General features: G+C 28.8%; 1 protein-coding gene across 1 annotated transcript; it reads right to left on the reverse strand.

The window, feature by feature from the left end:
- Positions 1 to 9,744: 9,744 nt before the first annotated feature.
- On the reverse strand, positions 9,745 to 13,110 carry LOC111040407 (E3 SUMO-protein ligase KIAA1586-like). The gene is made up of 4 exons (XM_022324332.1): positions 13,097 to 13,110; positions 10,848 to 11,380; positions 10,152 to 10,718; positions 9,745 to 9,995 (listed from the first exon to the last, which is right to left on the reverse strand). The coding sequence occupies exons 1-4, from the start codon at positions 13,108 to 13,110 to the stop codon at positions 9,745 to 9,747; spliced, it is 1,365 nt and encodes a 454-aa protein (XP_022180024.1).
- Between the last annotated feature and the right edge of the window lie 3,198 nt (positions 13,111 to 16,308).

Below are 16,308 nucleotides of genomic sequence, written 5' to 3' on the forward strand. Positions count from 1 at the left end.
AAGAAGGTTTCTTCTTCCCTAATTCAAGCAATAGTTACGTATATATATGCTTTACAGTCTTAAAATATAATTTATCATATTAGGTTTCAACTTGTTGAAATTGTTATTTATTATGCCTCTGGTTACTTATGCCGCCGTTTAATTAAATCTACAAAATGTGAGGTTTGTTTAAATTCATTTTTAACTAACCTAGATAGTTCTGATTTAGCTTTAGCAGACCTTGTCAACATGAAAACTCAAGGTTATTTACTGAATTGTAATCTTTATTTATATAAATTGTTTTTAAATGCTAAATTTTATTTTGTAAAAATGTTATATTTTCTGATTGCTATGAAAGAACTCTCACGCATATCATAACTAATGTTAACTTAAACTTTCCATGTGACAAACACAAAAGTAGTGTGATGGCAAGTTGTTTGCATTATTACATCCGTATGCGAATGAGGCAATACCAAAGAGAACAAAATAGGTCATCCAAAAAAATATCCAGAAATAAAAAAAAAAGAATCCAAATTATGTGTGACTTAGTTTTAAAATACTTTTAAATTAGATATTAAAAAAGTTACATTTTATTTTAATTTAGCATTGCCCATTGTATTTATAATATTACCTTAATTTATTAATGTTTACATTTTACCTAGCATAACGTCGAATTTATAATACATTAATAAATGTTTTCATTTTCATTTATTTATGTGCAATTTATTTTGTATTTGATCTTAGAAGAGACTTTTTGTTCGTTTATTGCATGAAATCTGTATAGCAAGCGTGAAAATTAGGGCCAAAAGACTGCAGCGCGATCTACCGGTAAACCTGCGAATAAAACACATTCACTGGGACAATTATTATTCAATTTCATTATGAATATATGACCGTGCGTATACCTCTATAATCTACCATGCTAACAATGTACGCTTGGCTTATATGCATCCCGCAAGTATATGATAACAACAACATGTGATAACCACGATTAAAGATAGTATGGTTGCGTGACGACGTATGATACTGTATAGGCAAGAGACGGACACGAAAGTGTTTACAGTCAATCTCACTGCTTGGTGGCGTTCTCTATTGGTCAATAAATTCACAAGGTTTTGATTACGATCATAGATGGCATGGTGGTACTACGGTAGACCAAAAAGTAATTGGGTATACATATTTTATTATATTTTATTATATTATATATTATATTGTAATATATTATTATTATACTTATTTATTAAGCTATTTGAATTTGACTAAAAGTTTTTGGTCATGGTAACCACAACCCACGATAGGAATTTAGGAATTAGTTTTTTTTTATTGTCTGTGATTCATTACAGTATTTTGTCTGGTATTTTACACATTGACATAACATCTCAATGTAATATCCTATAATATTATAATATATATGCAAAATTGTGACTTATTCGGTATTCTTTTAATTACAACTTCCCCTAAAAATATCTTGTTGTATTCGTTCACCACATTCTGTAGAAAATACCACTTTTGGAGTACCGAAGAATGATTTGGAAAAATATAAATGGGAAAAAGCTTCAGGCATGAAATTAAAAAAAGCCACCGCATATGTGCTTCTCATTTTAATGAAAACGGCATAATAAGCTGTTGGAATTCTGGTTTGAATAATAATTCGGTTAGTAGGTAGATACTTAAAAAGATACAAAGAACATTAAGAACAATGTAAAGGAAATCTGCGAATATACCTATTTATACCTGGAAAATAAATAAATGTTTGTCAAAACAAAATTTTAACATATATGTTATAAAAGGAAGCAATTAAAGAAAGGTGCAATACCATCATTAACTTCTATTATTGACATATCATTGTGTTCAACTTCAAGTAACAACATGCACGAAGTAGGTATATTTAAAAATTTATATTTACTTTTATATAAATAAATATAAACTATAATGCCATATAATAGAATTTACTGAATTTAAGTTATTTAACTCCTGACTTAAATATTGTTTATTTGTCTTACATATTTTTATTTTAATAAATAAGGACTTTGATGCAATTCTTCAGGAAACTTCACTCACTAGTTCATCCACTAGCAGTCAATCAGCAGACGTTACTGTTAATGATTTTTCTTTTACACCATGTGCTGAATCAACAACGATAGAACATCATTCAGCTCCAAAAAAAGGAAGGTAACCATAGGTTTTAAATTATAATATTCTGTAGTTAGTTCTTAACAGTAAACACTAAAAACAGTATTTTTGTTTTAATAGATTAATACGTTATTCATTCAGATATTGAAAAATATAAAGACTGTTCATTTAATGAACATTTGGTTCACAAAATTAGAATATAAAAGAAAGGATTATATATTAGGTTTATCATTTCATACATTAAGTAAATTCAAGTTAAATGTACCAAGATATATTGAAAAACATCTTGTTTTAACCAAAGGCATGTATTTTTATTTTTTGTTATGCCACTTATTAATTTTCTTATTAGTATAATTAATAAAAAATTTCCCGAAAATATTATAAAAACTAAATAATAGTTTTTGTTCATTAAATAATATTATAGGTAACAAATATAATTTACGTTTTCCACATTGTTTCTGTATTAAATATTTGATGAATAATATTATGTAGGTATAATTGATTATATTTAATTTTTCTAGATTCTGATTTGATGTTGCACATTAATGGGAAAATTGTCAGTTTGTTAGATATTGGAATTACATCAATTAATGATATTCCAAATACTGAGGATTTCATATCACTTATCGGTAAAATTGAAAATATTAACTGTTGTAAAGGGGCTGTTTCTTCATATGAATATGCTGACATTAAAGATTCATTTGGTCCAAATTTTGTAGAGACACATGGTCAATGGAGACATAAAAATTGTTTAACAATACTACCAACAAATGACAGGTTAATTAGCTACATTTGTATGAATAATAGTCAAATCAAAATAAATTAACTCTTTCGTTTTTTATGTTTCAGTAATTTATGTGTATGGTGTAATCGTTTGTTGTACTCAATAAGACAAAAACGTCTTCAAACTTATTCAAAATAATCATACAACCAGGACATACTTCTCACCTAGAAAAAAACAGAATTTGGAAAGACTTAATAAAACTATAGCTATTGTAGAGAAAAAACATAGAAGGAAAAGCAAAACAATAACTCGATTACAAGCTCACCTAAGAAAAGTACAAAGAGAAATTAAAAATGTGAGTAAAGAAAAACTTGAAAATCAATTAAAAGATCATAATATATCGGAAGGCCAAAGTGAATTGATCAAGTAAATTTATCGTGCAGCCAAAGTAAAAAACACAAAAAACAGAAGATATAGTGAGAATTGGATGTTGCTATGTTTACTGTTCCAAATACGGTAAATAATATGTTAATAATTATTAAGATAAAAGGTAGCATTGGTATTAATTAAGTTTTCTTAATTATGTTCTTAAAGATCTCTTAGTGGATACAAATATTTAAAAGAACAAAATATACTTCCTTTACCTTCCATATCGACAGTTCGCAAACATTTATTTGCAGTAAAAATTGGATGCGGCTTTGATAAAGATTTTTTTAAGCATCTTGAAAAAAAAATTCAGTGCAAAATCAGAGAATCAAAAAAAAGTTATCCTTGTATTTGATGACATCTTTGTTAGAGAAAGTTTAAATGTAAATACCTACTAGAATTTTAACATACAACGGACTTGAAGATTATGGAGATGAGTTCAAGCCGAAGACATTAGAAAAAGCAAATCATGCTCTAGTTCTAATGAAACAAGGTTTGGCTGACAGTTTACATCAACCAATTGTTATGTTTACATCAAAAGGACCTGTGAACGGTTATTGAAAGTTAGCTTGTTTTAGTTGGTTTATAAAATTGTTTTTTAGGAATGGAGTTCACAAAAATTATTCTTAAAGCTATTATACTTCTTGAAAATTCAGAAATTCAAGTTATGGAAATAACGAGTAATGGAGCAGCTACAAATCATTCAATGTGGAATGCTTTAGGTGTATGTGGAAAAGCAGATAAATTAAAATCCTTATGACCCTAACCGAAGAGTATTCGTATTTTCTGATAACTTTCTAAAAACTGTAAGAAACCGATTATTTGCAAAGCAAAAATTAAGAGTAAGTATTTCTTACTAAATAGCATTTGGTTCTTTTCACACATGATATTGTAGATACATAATACTAATTAAATAATTATATACATTACCCTTCATATTTATGTTATGACTTATGATTATTTGTGTGTATATCATGTTAATTCATCCAAATAAACAATACATACAATGGTGTTTTTATGAAAAGGTATTTTTTTATGATACCAAAAATATTCTTAAGGTTTGTCCGAAATTGACCAAAAGTCATTTTGATTTGAACAACTAGACAAAAATGGAAGTCAAATTTGCTTCACAAGTAAATATAGTTTTTTTTAATTTTAATTTTTTCTTCTATTATTAAATCTAATTCATAGTACTTTTGATATGATATTTAAATATAAAACATTTTTGCTATTTTTAGTTGTTTAGTTTACTTATGGCAACCGGTATAGAATTTTATAAAATGAAAAAGTTTGATGGTCTTGAAAATTTTGAAGAAATTGTAGACTACACGTTTAATAAATAATTTATTCGACGCTTTAAACAGAAAGTTTCCAGCTGAAGGCATATAACCAAATGGAAAATATTTAGAGGTTTTTATTTCCTCTATGTGTTGCATGTCTTTGTGTCTCTAAAATCAGGAAAGTATTAGTATCTATGTATTTAATTATGTATAAATATTAGAAGTGCTAATGCAAACTTTGATAATTTGTTGTTATCTTTTGAGAATGATGTTAATTTTAAGCAATTAGATGTGATTATTTTAACTGAAACATGGCATGACATTAATAACTGTTCATATAGTATACTTGGGTTTCAAATTTGTTACATAAAAATTAAACGAAATCAAAATGACGGCATAATAGTTTTTATTAGAAATACTTTAACAATTGTAGACTCATTTGAGTATGGTTTTGTAGAAGCCAATTTTTTTAAAATATCCTTAACCAGTAACTACTGTAAAACTCCTTTTAACTTGTTATGTACTTATAGATCGCCCTCATTAAATAGCAATGAATTTTTGGTTCGACTAAATAATATTATTGTATCAGATACTTCGTTTAACGATCGTACACTATTAGCAGGTGATATGAATATAAATATAATATTGGTAATGACAATGTAGATAACGAATACTTAGATATATTAGCTACTAATGGCTTTCATTCACTGATTAATGTGTACACTAGACTTCCTAATAATAAAACACACTCTTGTATAGACCATATGTTTCTCAAATGCAATAACAATTACCTTTTAGCTAATACTGAAGCAGGGGTTCTCCAAATCGATATATCTGATCACTTTCCTACAATCACGGCAATTCCACTCAATGATAACTTATATTCTACGAATGATACATTTAAATTTAAAGATTACAAACTCCTAAACGATAGGATGAAAGTCGAGAAATGGGAATCTGTCCTCAATGAAAACAATATAAATATGGCTCTTAATCTGTTCTATGATAAATTACTTTGTATAATAAATGCATGCACAATTAATAAAAAAATTGTATCTAAAAATAAAAGACTTAAAGAGTGGATGACTGCCGGGCTATTATGTTCTTCACGTCAAAAAAATGAACTTTCCCTTAAGTCTAAAAATAATCCTCTTAATAAAAATCTATTTAATTACTACAAAAAATACAGAAACAAATTTAATACAATTGTTAAGTTAGCTAAAAACAACTTTTATAAAAATAAGTTCAATTCTTGTACAAATAATCCCAAATTGACTTGGAAATTAATAAAAAATATTACAGGGGGGAGTAACTTGAAAAATAAATTAGCTATAAAACATCTTAAAGTCAATGATATAATCATAAATACACAAACAGAACCAAAAAAAGCAGCTGATACATTTAATGAATTTTCCACTTCCATTGGACAGAAATTGCAAGATAACTTTAGTAGTACTGAACCGATAGAATCGAATAAGCCATATGAAACATCTTTTGATGACTCGTTTTTAAGTCCTGTAGATAGCAATGAAATAATCGATTTAATAAACAGTTTAAAAGATGATACTGCCTCAGGCTTTGATAAAATAACTGTCAAACTACTAAAAAACATTTCAGTTTTTATATCTAGCCCTCTAGAACATATATATAACATGAGCTTATCAGAAGGTATTTTTCCAACAAAATTTAAACTAGCGATAGTCAAACCACTCTTCAAAAATGGAAACAAAGAAATTATGAGTAATTATAGGCCAATTTCAATGATATGCAAATTTTCTAAACTTTTAGAAAAAATTGTGAAATCTAGATTAATGAGTTTCCTGGAAAAACATCATCTTCTCTCTAAGAACCAATTTGGGTTTAGGCCAGGTGTAGGTACTGTGGATGCAATCTATAGTGTTTCTAGGCATATATATGAAGGGCTGGATCGTGGTGATAAAACTATAGGGATTTTCCTAGATTTCGCCAAAGCATTCGATACTGTCGACCATAAAATCTTGTTAAAAACATTACCAAATTTTGGAATAAAAAATAATAGTCTAAGCTGGTTTGCAAGTTACTTAAAGGACAGAATGCAAATGGTTATGGTAAATGATGATTTGGGGAAAGAACTTGTATTTAACTGTGGTGTTCCTCAAGGAAGTGTTTTAGGCCCAATTTTATTTATAATATATATAAACAGCATTTGTGACTCGCAGACGGATGGTTCAATATTTACATATGCAGACGATACATGTTTACTGTACTCTGATACATCATGGGACTCAGTCTATGCTAAAGCATCTACTGGACTAAACCAAATTATTCGAAAACTAAATACAAAAAAAATTACTTTAAATTTAGATAAAACAGAATTTATAGCTTTTTCTATTTACTCCTGTCAAAGCCCATTTGATGAAATCGAAATCACAAATAATATACACAACCATAATGGTTGCAAAATAAAAAGGGTAACTAGGGTAAGATACCTAGGCCTAATCTTCGACCAAAATATGAAATGGCAACTCCACATAAACAGTATGACTATGCGCCTAAGGACAATTATGTACAAAATATATTGTTTGAGGAAAATAATCTCATCAGATACTATGCGTATAGTATACCTTTCTCTCTACCAAGCTATTTTTCAATATGGTATAATTGCCTAGGGTGGTACATATGAAAATGCTATTAAGCCTTTAACTATACAGCAAAACAAAATAGTTCGTAAATGCCTTGACAAAAACACGTTAGAAGGATCAACTAAATTAAATTATAAATGCTTGGGCGTTCTACCTATTAATTTACTTTACAAAAAATTCGCGATCATGTTTCTTATTAAAAATACTCCTATAAATGATATTGTATATTCAAAACGTAATAGAACATATGACATCTCAAATAATTACACTAAAAAGACTATTGGACAAAAATTCGTTGACTATTTAGGACCAACTTTCTTCAATGCAATGCCTTTCGCTATCAAGAAAACTATAAGATCAAATCCCAAATCTAATCATAAAATAATAATCTACAATTGGCTTCTACAAGAAATATAATACCTAGATTTTAAGGAATGTCTAAATATTATGTATGTATAGAGTATGTTATTAATTTCATTCTTTTTGAACTTCCTCTATTATGTTTAATTAAATGTCGAATGTCGATTTAATCAATTTGCTGCTGTAATTAGTAATTAATATATGTATCTAATCTAAGTTGTAACATGTAACTCTCTACTACCAACTCAAGCTCTGCTTAAAGGTAGTAGATATAACAATGTTTTTTTTGTTTTATTTAATAAAAAAAAAAAAAAAATTAATATCAAGAAAGTATCACAGTATTAGTATCTGTGTTTTTATACCTATACATGTAGCACAATTTATTATTTGAGTAGCTATGGATTTTGATGTAACCTTTATGACTATAACAAATATTTGATTTCTAGGTACTTAAGTATGCATTAAATTGGTTAAATGACTGTTTAAATTTAAATCGGAACCTAATTAACAAAGAAGAATTTCTCACAAGACAAACATCTGAAGGATTGAGAATGACTATTAGTTCTACAATAGATTTGTCACACTATTTACTCAATCAGTGTGGATTTGCATATGTGTTGACAGCAAAAATGAACCAGGATTGTCTAGAAGTTTGTATTATTTATAGTTGTTTATTATTTGTTTGTTCAATTGTTTTATTACAATAATATGAACATTGAAACATATTTTATTAAAATTTCGGGTTAATTCGCCAAGTCAATGGACCTAACGATCATCCATCGTCAACATTATTTATGCAATTGTATAGATTGCTATCAGTTTACAGTTTAGTAAAACCCCCCAAAACCGGGAATTGTACTATTCTTGAAGGTATCCACAATCCACTCAGCATTGTGGATGTTTCTATATGAACTAAATCCTACAAATTTTTATCAATTAATTAAAAACATAATATTTTATTTAGAGAATATACCAACTATTAATATAGCTGATTTAAAGGAAATTATTAATGAACAAAATAACTCATTAGAAAGAACTGAAAAAATAAAAAAACTGAAGTCAAAAATGGACAATTTGGTAGAGGAAGGTAATTGGGACTTCGATGATACTTTTCAGGAACATAATTTTTGTAATATACCTGAATCAACATTTTTTAAATGTATTGTGTACTTTCTGACTGGGTAAATATCTAGGTTCTATATTATCTTGAATTTTTATCTTACTAAGTTTATTATAATATATATGCTTTCGTTGTTCACAGTTACATTGTAAAACGTTTGAAAAACAGTTTTAAGTGCGACTTATGTTTGAAATGTTTAGAAGCAAAATATGGAATATTATCAGACCTAAAGGCAGAGTTAGTAAATATGAAAACTAGAGGATTTTTATCACACCCGAGTCGTCCAATATTTTTATATATTAAAGAGTTAGAATCTTGTTTTAAGGCAAATGCAGATTCCATCAATGTATTTGATGATACAATCAGTGCTCGAATTGGTAAATTGAAAGAATGGGAACTCAAATATAAATTAAAAAAACAGCGTTCCAACTGAACATTTATTCAACACAAACCTTGGCCCTAACCTTTGCCCCCCCATACCCCCTTAATTGCTACCATTATTTATTACAAAATTTAATGTGTAAAACTCAAGACCCAAATAAAGTCCATAAAGGCATGTAAGAAGCATCAACATCTTTGTTTATTCTTTTTGGGCAACACACTTCATCAGCAATTCTTTGTCCATTACTTATCCAAGCATGCACATATAGACTTGGTATAAATAACTTTACAGGAGGTCCAACGCAGATAATAAATAAAAAATGAGGATAAATGCTTTGTAGACAACGCATTTCTTTTAGATGTAAGAATGTTGTTCATTGCACTAAACGTACGTTCACATTCACATGAAGAAATTGCTACTGTATTAACTACAGTTAATAGAGGTTTTAGATCTAAAATATAAGAATGGTCTTTAATTTCTTTGAACTCGCGAAAACCTCGTACTGATGATATTTCGTCAACTTGAAATTGTCTAGCTAAACGTCGTATACTGACATCATCATGTTGAAAATCAAATTGATCAGGCCATGTCTTAGGATCTAACATGTCTAAGTCAGCAAGTAGAATATTGTACTGATCCTTGAATAAATTATTGTCACATGTACCTACATGTGATGCTTGCATGGTGAAGAGTCTACTTTGTAAATTATTAGCAAGACTTCAGAAAAATTGGGATGGCATAATTTTTGGTATTACCTTATTATTGGATAATTTAACATTTTTAAACATCAATCGTTCATTTCCACATGCATTTAAAGCTTCTTCAGTTTTTGGACCATGATGATCTATCATAGATTCAAAAATTCTAATAGTACGAAGAATACATTTTTTTGCCTCAGCTATACTCAAACATCTATTTTGTAGTATCAATGATAAATTAGCTAGCTCACTAATAGCATCATGTATAATACCTAAAACATAAATATTTGTAGTGCTGTTAATAATTATTCTAGTAATAAGAGATGACATATGTTACAAACAATCAATTTAAAATTATTTTAAAAATATTTATAGTAAAAAAACATGATAAAAAAATATAAAAAAAGTAAAAAAATCAATTTAATTACCCAAATTAGTTGCAAATTCCTTTGATGCTAATGTTTTTTGAAGTCCCGAGTACTTAGATCTATCTTTTGAATTTTTTGAACTATCAACAGATGACTTAGAAAAATGTGCATTTAATGCAGTATAATTGTTCCATACCGCTTTAATTGTTTTTTCACTTGATGCCACCCACCTAATGGTAAAAATTTTTCCAATGTGTAGCAGTTGTTGTTCTAATGATGAAGCACATTCCTTAAGTTCGGTCATATTCTTTGGTGAGTTATGATACAAAGTATACAAATTTTCAATAAATGATTGAAAATTATTAGTCCCATTAATTTCTTTCAATGTGTCGTAAATTGCCAATTCAAGACGGTGATTTAAACAATGCCATACAATCAAATTTGGATACATACTCTGCAACTTTGTACTTACACCAGCTTTTCTTCCTAGCATAGTTGATGCACCATCACTGACAAATGCAATCAAATTCTTTTTGAGAAAATCATCAGTCATTCCATAATAAAATAAGTTTGTAATAATTGCATTTTTTATTGCTTCAGCAGATGTTGCACTTAATTCTATCATGTCTAAAAAAAAAGTTATTAATTCCTCACCAATAGCAGTTTTTAAACATATTAGTAGCATAGTTTTTTAACTCAATGTGGTGGTTTAGTCTACTATAACACATAGCTTTATTTGTTAGTGAATAATCTCACTACAAACTTTTTTTCTCATTTCAATAGCAATATGATCAACTATATTAGAATATGACTTATCACTTTGTAAGATTCGTCCCATATTAAGGCCATTATAGATTTGGAGATCAATGAGTTTTGGATGATCAGAAAAAGGGCGTTGATTTTTATCAATACAATATGCAGTTCTAAACACTTTTTCTGTAGTTTTTATTTCAGTTTTAGATAATTTTTTAATATGCTCTGGGATATCATCAAATTTGCTTTTATGAATAATTCTTTCCATATATAAATGAGCATTTGAAGTTTTATGCAATAAAATTTTCTTCCTTAGATTTGCTTGCTGTTTTTTAATATTTGGTCCAACAGCACAAATTTCTCCTTTAATCCACTCTTTAGCAAAATGAGTTCCTTTTGTTTTGCTTAAATTTAAGTTGCCTTTTTTACAAACTTCACAGCCAAGATTATTTTCATTAAAAAAAATCCAAGGATATTCATCAGTAAAATATTTTACCTGTTTTTCATCCCAGCATTGTGGTCCAGTATTTTCTATACTTTTATTTTTTAAGATTTTATTGTATATTTCAGCATCCTATAATAATAAAATTTTAAATAATTTTAAGTAATATAAATTAAAAAAGTAAATAGAAAGTCAAATATAATACTACTATAAACTACTATCAATTTTTATTTTTCAGTAAGTATTCAAAATAAAAAGATGCAATTTATATACAAAAGAAATAAAATTAAAATTGTTATTTGTTAGGAAAAATAAAATATTATGTTTCTTTAATGAAGGAAAATAAAGTGTAGCCACTAAAGTAATAGGTATCAACACAATAGGTACTTACATTATGTTCTATTTGAAAATTGAGCCCAACTTCTTCTACAAAATGTGATGTGCTAGGTAATACCTAAAATATTTTTAAATTTTTAGCATTTATCTATTACAAGAAATTTAAAACCAAGTTATTAAGCTAATTTTTTTTAACTTTGCAACCCTATTAGTTATTTTTTATTTAACTTCAAGTTATTTTATAAGATCTATTCAACTAAGTAGGTAATTAGGTACCATACTTTTCAAGTTATTTACAACTGTATTCTAGTATAGTATATAGTACCTACCTATATACCTAATACTTACATATAAGTAAGTTATATATGTAAGTATTGTATAGGTAGGTACTATATACTATACTAATGTAAATATTAAGCATTTAGCTGACCAAATATGATTATTGAAACTGTTACAACTAGAAAAATAAATGCAAATAATAAATTACTTACTTCTTGGTCAATCTTTTTTGATGGTTTTGCTTTTTTTTTTTATAAAAAATTTATCCATTATTATAATAGAATTAATATTTAACACCAATATATAAGAATATTAATTATTTATCACTATAAATTAAATATTAGAAGCGGTCTTAAATTTTAGTAATCTCGTGCTCGTCAGTGGACAGTGATCAACAATCATAGTAATAACTCGTGTCTCGTATTCATAATATCAAAGTAGCTAAAAGCTGTTAACGACTCTGATATGAATTCTATGAATTTATCAGATTAGATAATAATCAATATAAATATTTTTAATAAATAGGAAATTGTTGACGTTCTAAAAATAGGATAATTAGACAGTGTTTTCATGTCATATATATTTTATTCTATAGCCCATAATAATATTATTCTTGTGGTAAAACTAATTTTACAGCTTGTGTACTTATTAATCGAAAAAAATATATATCTTATATACCTTCCGTGTATCTTAATTTGTGGTAAAAATTGAATTTACATATTCAAATTTAAATTAGATAAAAATGTTCGTATTAAGCCGTAAGAATGTTTGTTGTCATTTATATTTTATATTGCGTACCCGTGCGTTATTTTAGGAAAATGTAGTATGGGAACGCTAATTAAAATCAAAAGCTAGTATAGGAGCTGAGTTCCTATGCGTTACCGCCCAAGTCGATCACTGGATACAATTGATGAATTTCTACAAAATCTTAATTTTAAATTACAATGGGGATGTTCAGAGCACAAGACTCAAGCTATGACTGATATTTATGTACATTATATAACAATGCGTATGAGGCAATACGTATAAGCCAAAAATCACGATATGAAAAAACAAAATACAATTTAAAAAAAAACTGTCAAAATTAGTTTCTTTATAATAAACAATAAATATAATATGTACCTGTAAAATGTGTTGAATTTAATAGTTATTTTTTGAAATCTTAACAAAAAAAAAAATTTTAAAAACTTATAACGACGTATGAGACATTGGGACTATTACATGTCTAGTGGTTATATCATTGATTAAATATACATAGATAGCCCAGGTAACAGTAAAATTCGTTAACGCTTGATAAAGTGAAATGGGAGCCAGAAATCTAGTAGTGTGGGAGCCATGCCAACAGGTTGCGCTGTCTGAGTTAGGTCTAAAACTCTTTCGTTTCCCCAAAGATGTAAATACATCAAGACAGTGGATATCGAACTGCGGTAAGAATATTTAAAGTAGCTATTAAGTATTTATTTATTTTATTTAGCTATTAAGTATTAGCTATTTGATCTAAGGATATTTTTTGTTTTTGTTATAAAAGTTAATAAACCTATAATGATATTATGTTACTGTCGAAGGGTAATCACCTTGGGGTTAATCAGTGTACAATGTGATGGTAATTATGGGTAATCATAGGTAATCATTGTAGTAAATCATGGGTAATCATATGAATAATCATTGAAATCAGTAACCTGGTGTACAAAACTTCTGTCAGGTATTTACCCCTAGGTTACTGTTGCTATGTACTGACGTCCCGCCATATACGCATATAATTAAAGGCTAGATAGCGAGGGGGACATAATATGAGAATTATTCACATTGGGAAGTTGTCGACCTCGGGGATTTAAGAACAACGACGCAATAAGAAATCGAGTGCGTAGTTCTGAGAATCCAACTACCGAAAGTGCGTTGCGAAAATATAAATAAAAAGAGTTAAAACGTGAAACATCTATAAAAATGTTAAAATATAATATTACAATATCTTTACTCTAATCTCTCGACCGACACGACCGGGCGACCGTTTCCTGGAAACCCACGACCACGCACACGTGCAATTGTAAACGGGGTCAGCGCTATCTCATCGCTAGGAGAAGAGTGGAGAGTAGGCCTATAAAACAGAGACAAATCCACCCGATATTCAGACGTGATTTACCAGAGCCAGTACGAGCACCTTCACGCCAGTCGACTCTCTGACAAATTTCAGTGTACCAAAAATATTCTATCAGTTCTACATGTTAAAATAAAGTCTATGTTCTTAATAACCTAAAATTGACGAGGGAAGTAGGCATGCAAGTAGAACAAACCGACGATGTTGTTGCAGTTGTTGCCGATACAAACTGTACCGTTAAAACTGAACAATTAATCGATTTAGTTTAACTGGGTGTTATCCAGGGGCAAAAGATTTTAACAAAGATAGATTTTTACAAAAAATAGGAGGAAGACCCTGTACAGAACTAATTGTATCACCCGTAACTACTAGGTCAGGAAGAGGAGGAACGCGATCCGATTCGGACGTAGTACACGTAGAGTTAGGTGTAACGCAAAGGAAAACAAATAAATTAATAAATAAATTGCCAAATAATAAAACCGAATCAAAAATGGATTTCGATAAATATACGGCAATGATTCCGATTTGCACGGGAGCAAACAATGTAGCAGAATTTATAAACACATGTGATATCGCTGTTAAATCGGTAGAAAAAGATAAACTAGAGTTATTAATAAAAATAATAAATTCTAAATTAGCTGGAAATGCACTCCAAGCTTGTAAATTTCGCGAAACAAATACATGGGAAAATATAAAATCAATTCTAAAGGAAGAGTTCGAATATAAAGCGTCAGAGCGAACATTGACATTAGGACTACATTTTTCACGTATGAAGGATAACGAATGTGTCGCGGATTACGCAAGTCGAATAGAGGAAATATATTATAAATTATGTACGGTAGGTTCAGAAAAAATGAACGACGTTGAGGCTAAAGTTTATAAAGGACAAATAAAAAACCAAGCACTAATTATTTTTGTTAACGGATTACCAAAACATTTAAACCACGCACTAAAAGCTAGGGACCCGAAAACACTGGAGGAAGCTATGCAAATCGCAAAAGACGAAGAAACTGAGCATAACGCGAATTTCGACGTAGAGCGATTGAGGAAAGAATTAGAAAAACAAGAAGTAAACGGAGGAAATGTATTAGAAAAAGAAATGACTAGCCAAGGTTCTAACGGGAATCAAAATAATAACCACAGGTCAGAATCCAATCGGGGTAACAATAGAAATAATAACCACAACGGCGGAATAAATTCTAATAGACGTAATAATAATAACGGTCAAAATACATACGATAGAAATTTTAATCGAAACGGCTATAATTCTAACGGAAGGCAGAATTATAACAATTTTAATCAACGTAATAATAATCAGAATAGGATAGCACCGAATAATACGGGTTGCTATATCAGCGGTAGAACAAATCATTTAGCGCAAGAGTGTAGGCAAGCAAACCAGAACCAAGGACAAAATTTTAATATGAATCGACAACAAAATACGAATAATAACGTACGTAGAAATAATAATAACGCAAATAACGGGGAACGTGTATTGCACTGCACCTATTGTAATAAGAGGGGTCATGAGATTCACAGTTGTTATACCAAGGAACGTAATGAAAGAACTAGCTCAAATTTGTCGGGAAACCAAAGAGTGCCAAACTTGAGTAGGGTAAGATTGGTACACCAAATAATCGATTCAGAATCCACACAAGACAATGTTTCCATGTCACAGCAGATATAAATCAAAATCACGTAACATTGAAATCACCTAGCTTTAATACAGAAAATACACAATTATTACTAGACACGGGTAGCGATTTAAATTTAATCAAAATTAATAAATTAAAAGGAAATGTAGAAATAAACGAAAATGATAAAATTTATCTGCAAGGAATAAATGAAAAAATAGTACCAACGATAGACAAAGTAATAATCACATTAATAATAGACAAAAATGAATTCAAAACCGATTTCTTCGTAGTAGATAAACAATTTCCGGTCGACAAGGACGGGATTCTCGGGCATAAGTTTTTAGTAGAAAATAACGCTGTAATAGATATCGCAAATAATATATTAATAATAAAAGATAAAAATGAATTAAGCAACAATCAAATATGTTTCACATTAAAACCGCGAACGGAAACAATAGTCAGTATTCCGATAGCAGATCCAGATATGGAAAATAAAAATATTTTAATAAAAAAACAACAATTATCCGAGGACGTTTATTGCGCAAATATATATAACACGGTAAAAGATGGAAAGATTATCGTGAGCGTGTTAAATATATCAGAAATTCAACAGGACGTAAAAGTAGGTCAGATTCATAAAATATCATATGAATACGACATCGATACGAATATAAA

This window comes from Myzus persicae, unplaced genomic scaffold, assembly GCF_001856785.1.
Source record: "Myzus persicae strain clone G006 unplaced genomic scaffold, MPER_G0061.0, whole genome shotgun sequence".
NCBI classification, from domain to species: domain Eukaryota; kingdom Metazoa; phylum Arthropoda; class Insecta; order Hemiptera; family Aphididae; genus Myzus; species Myzus persicae.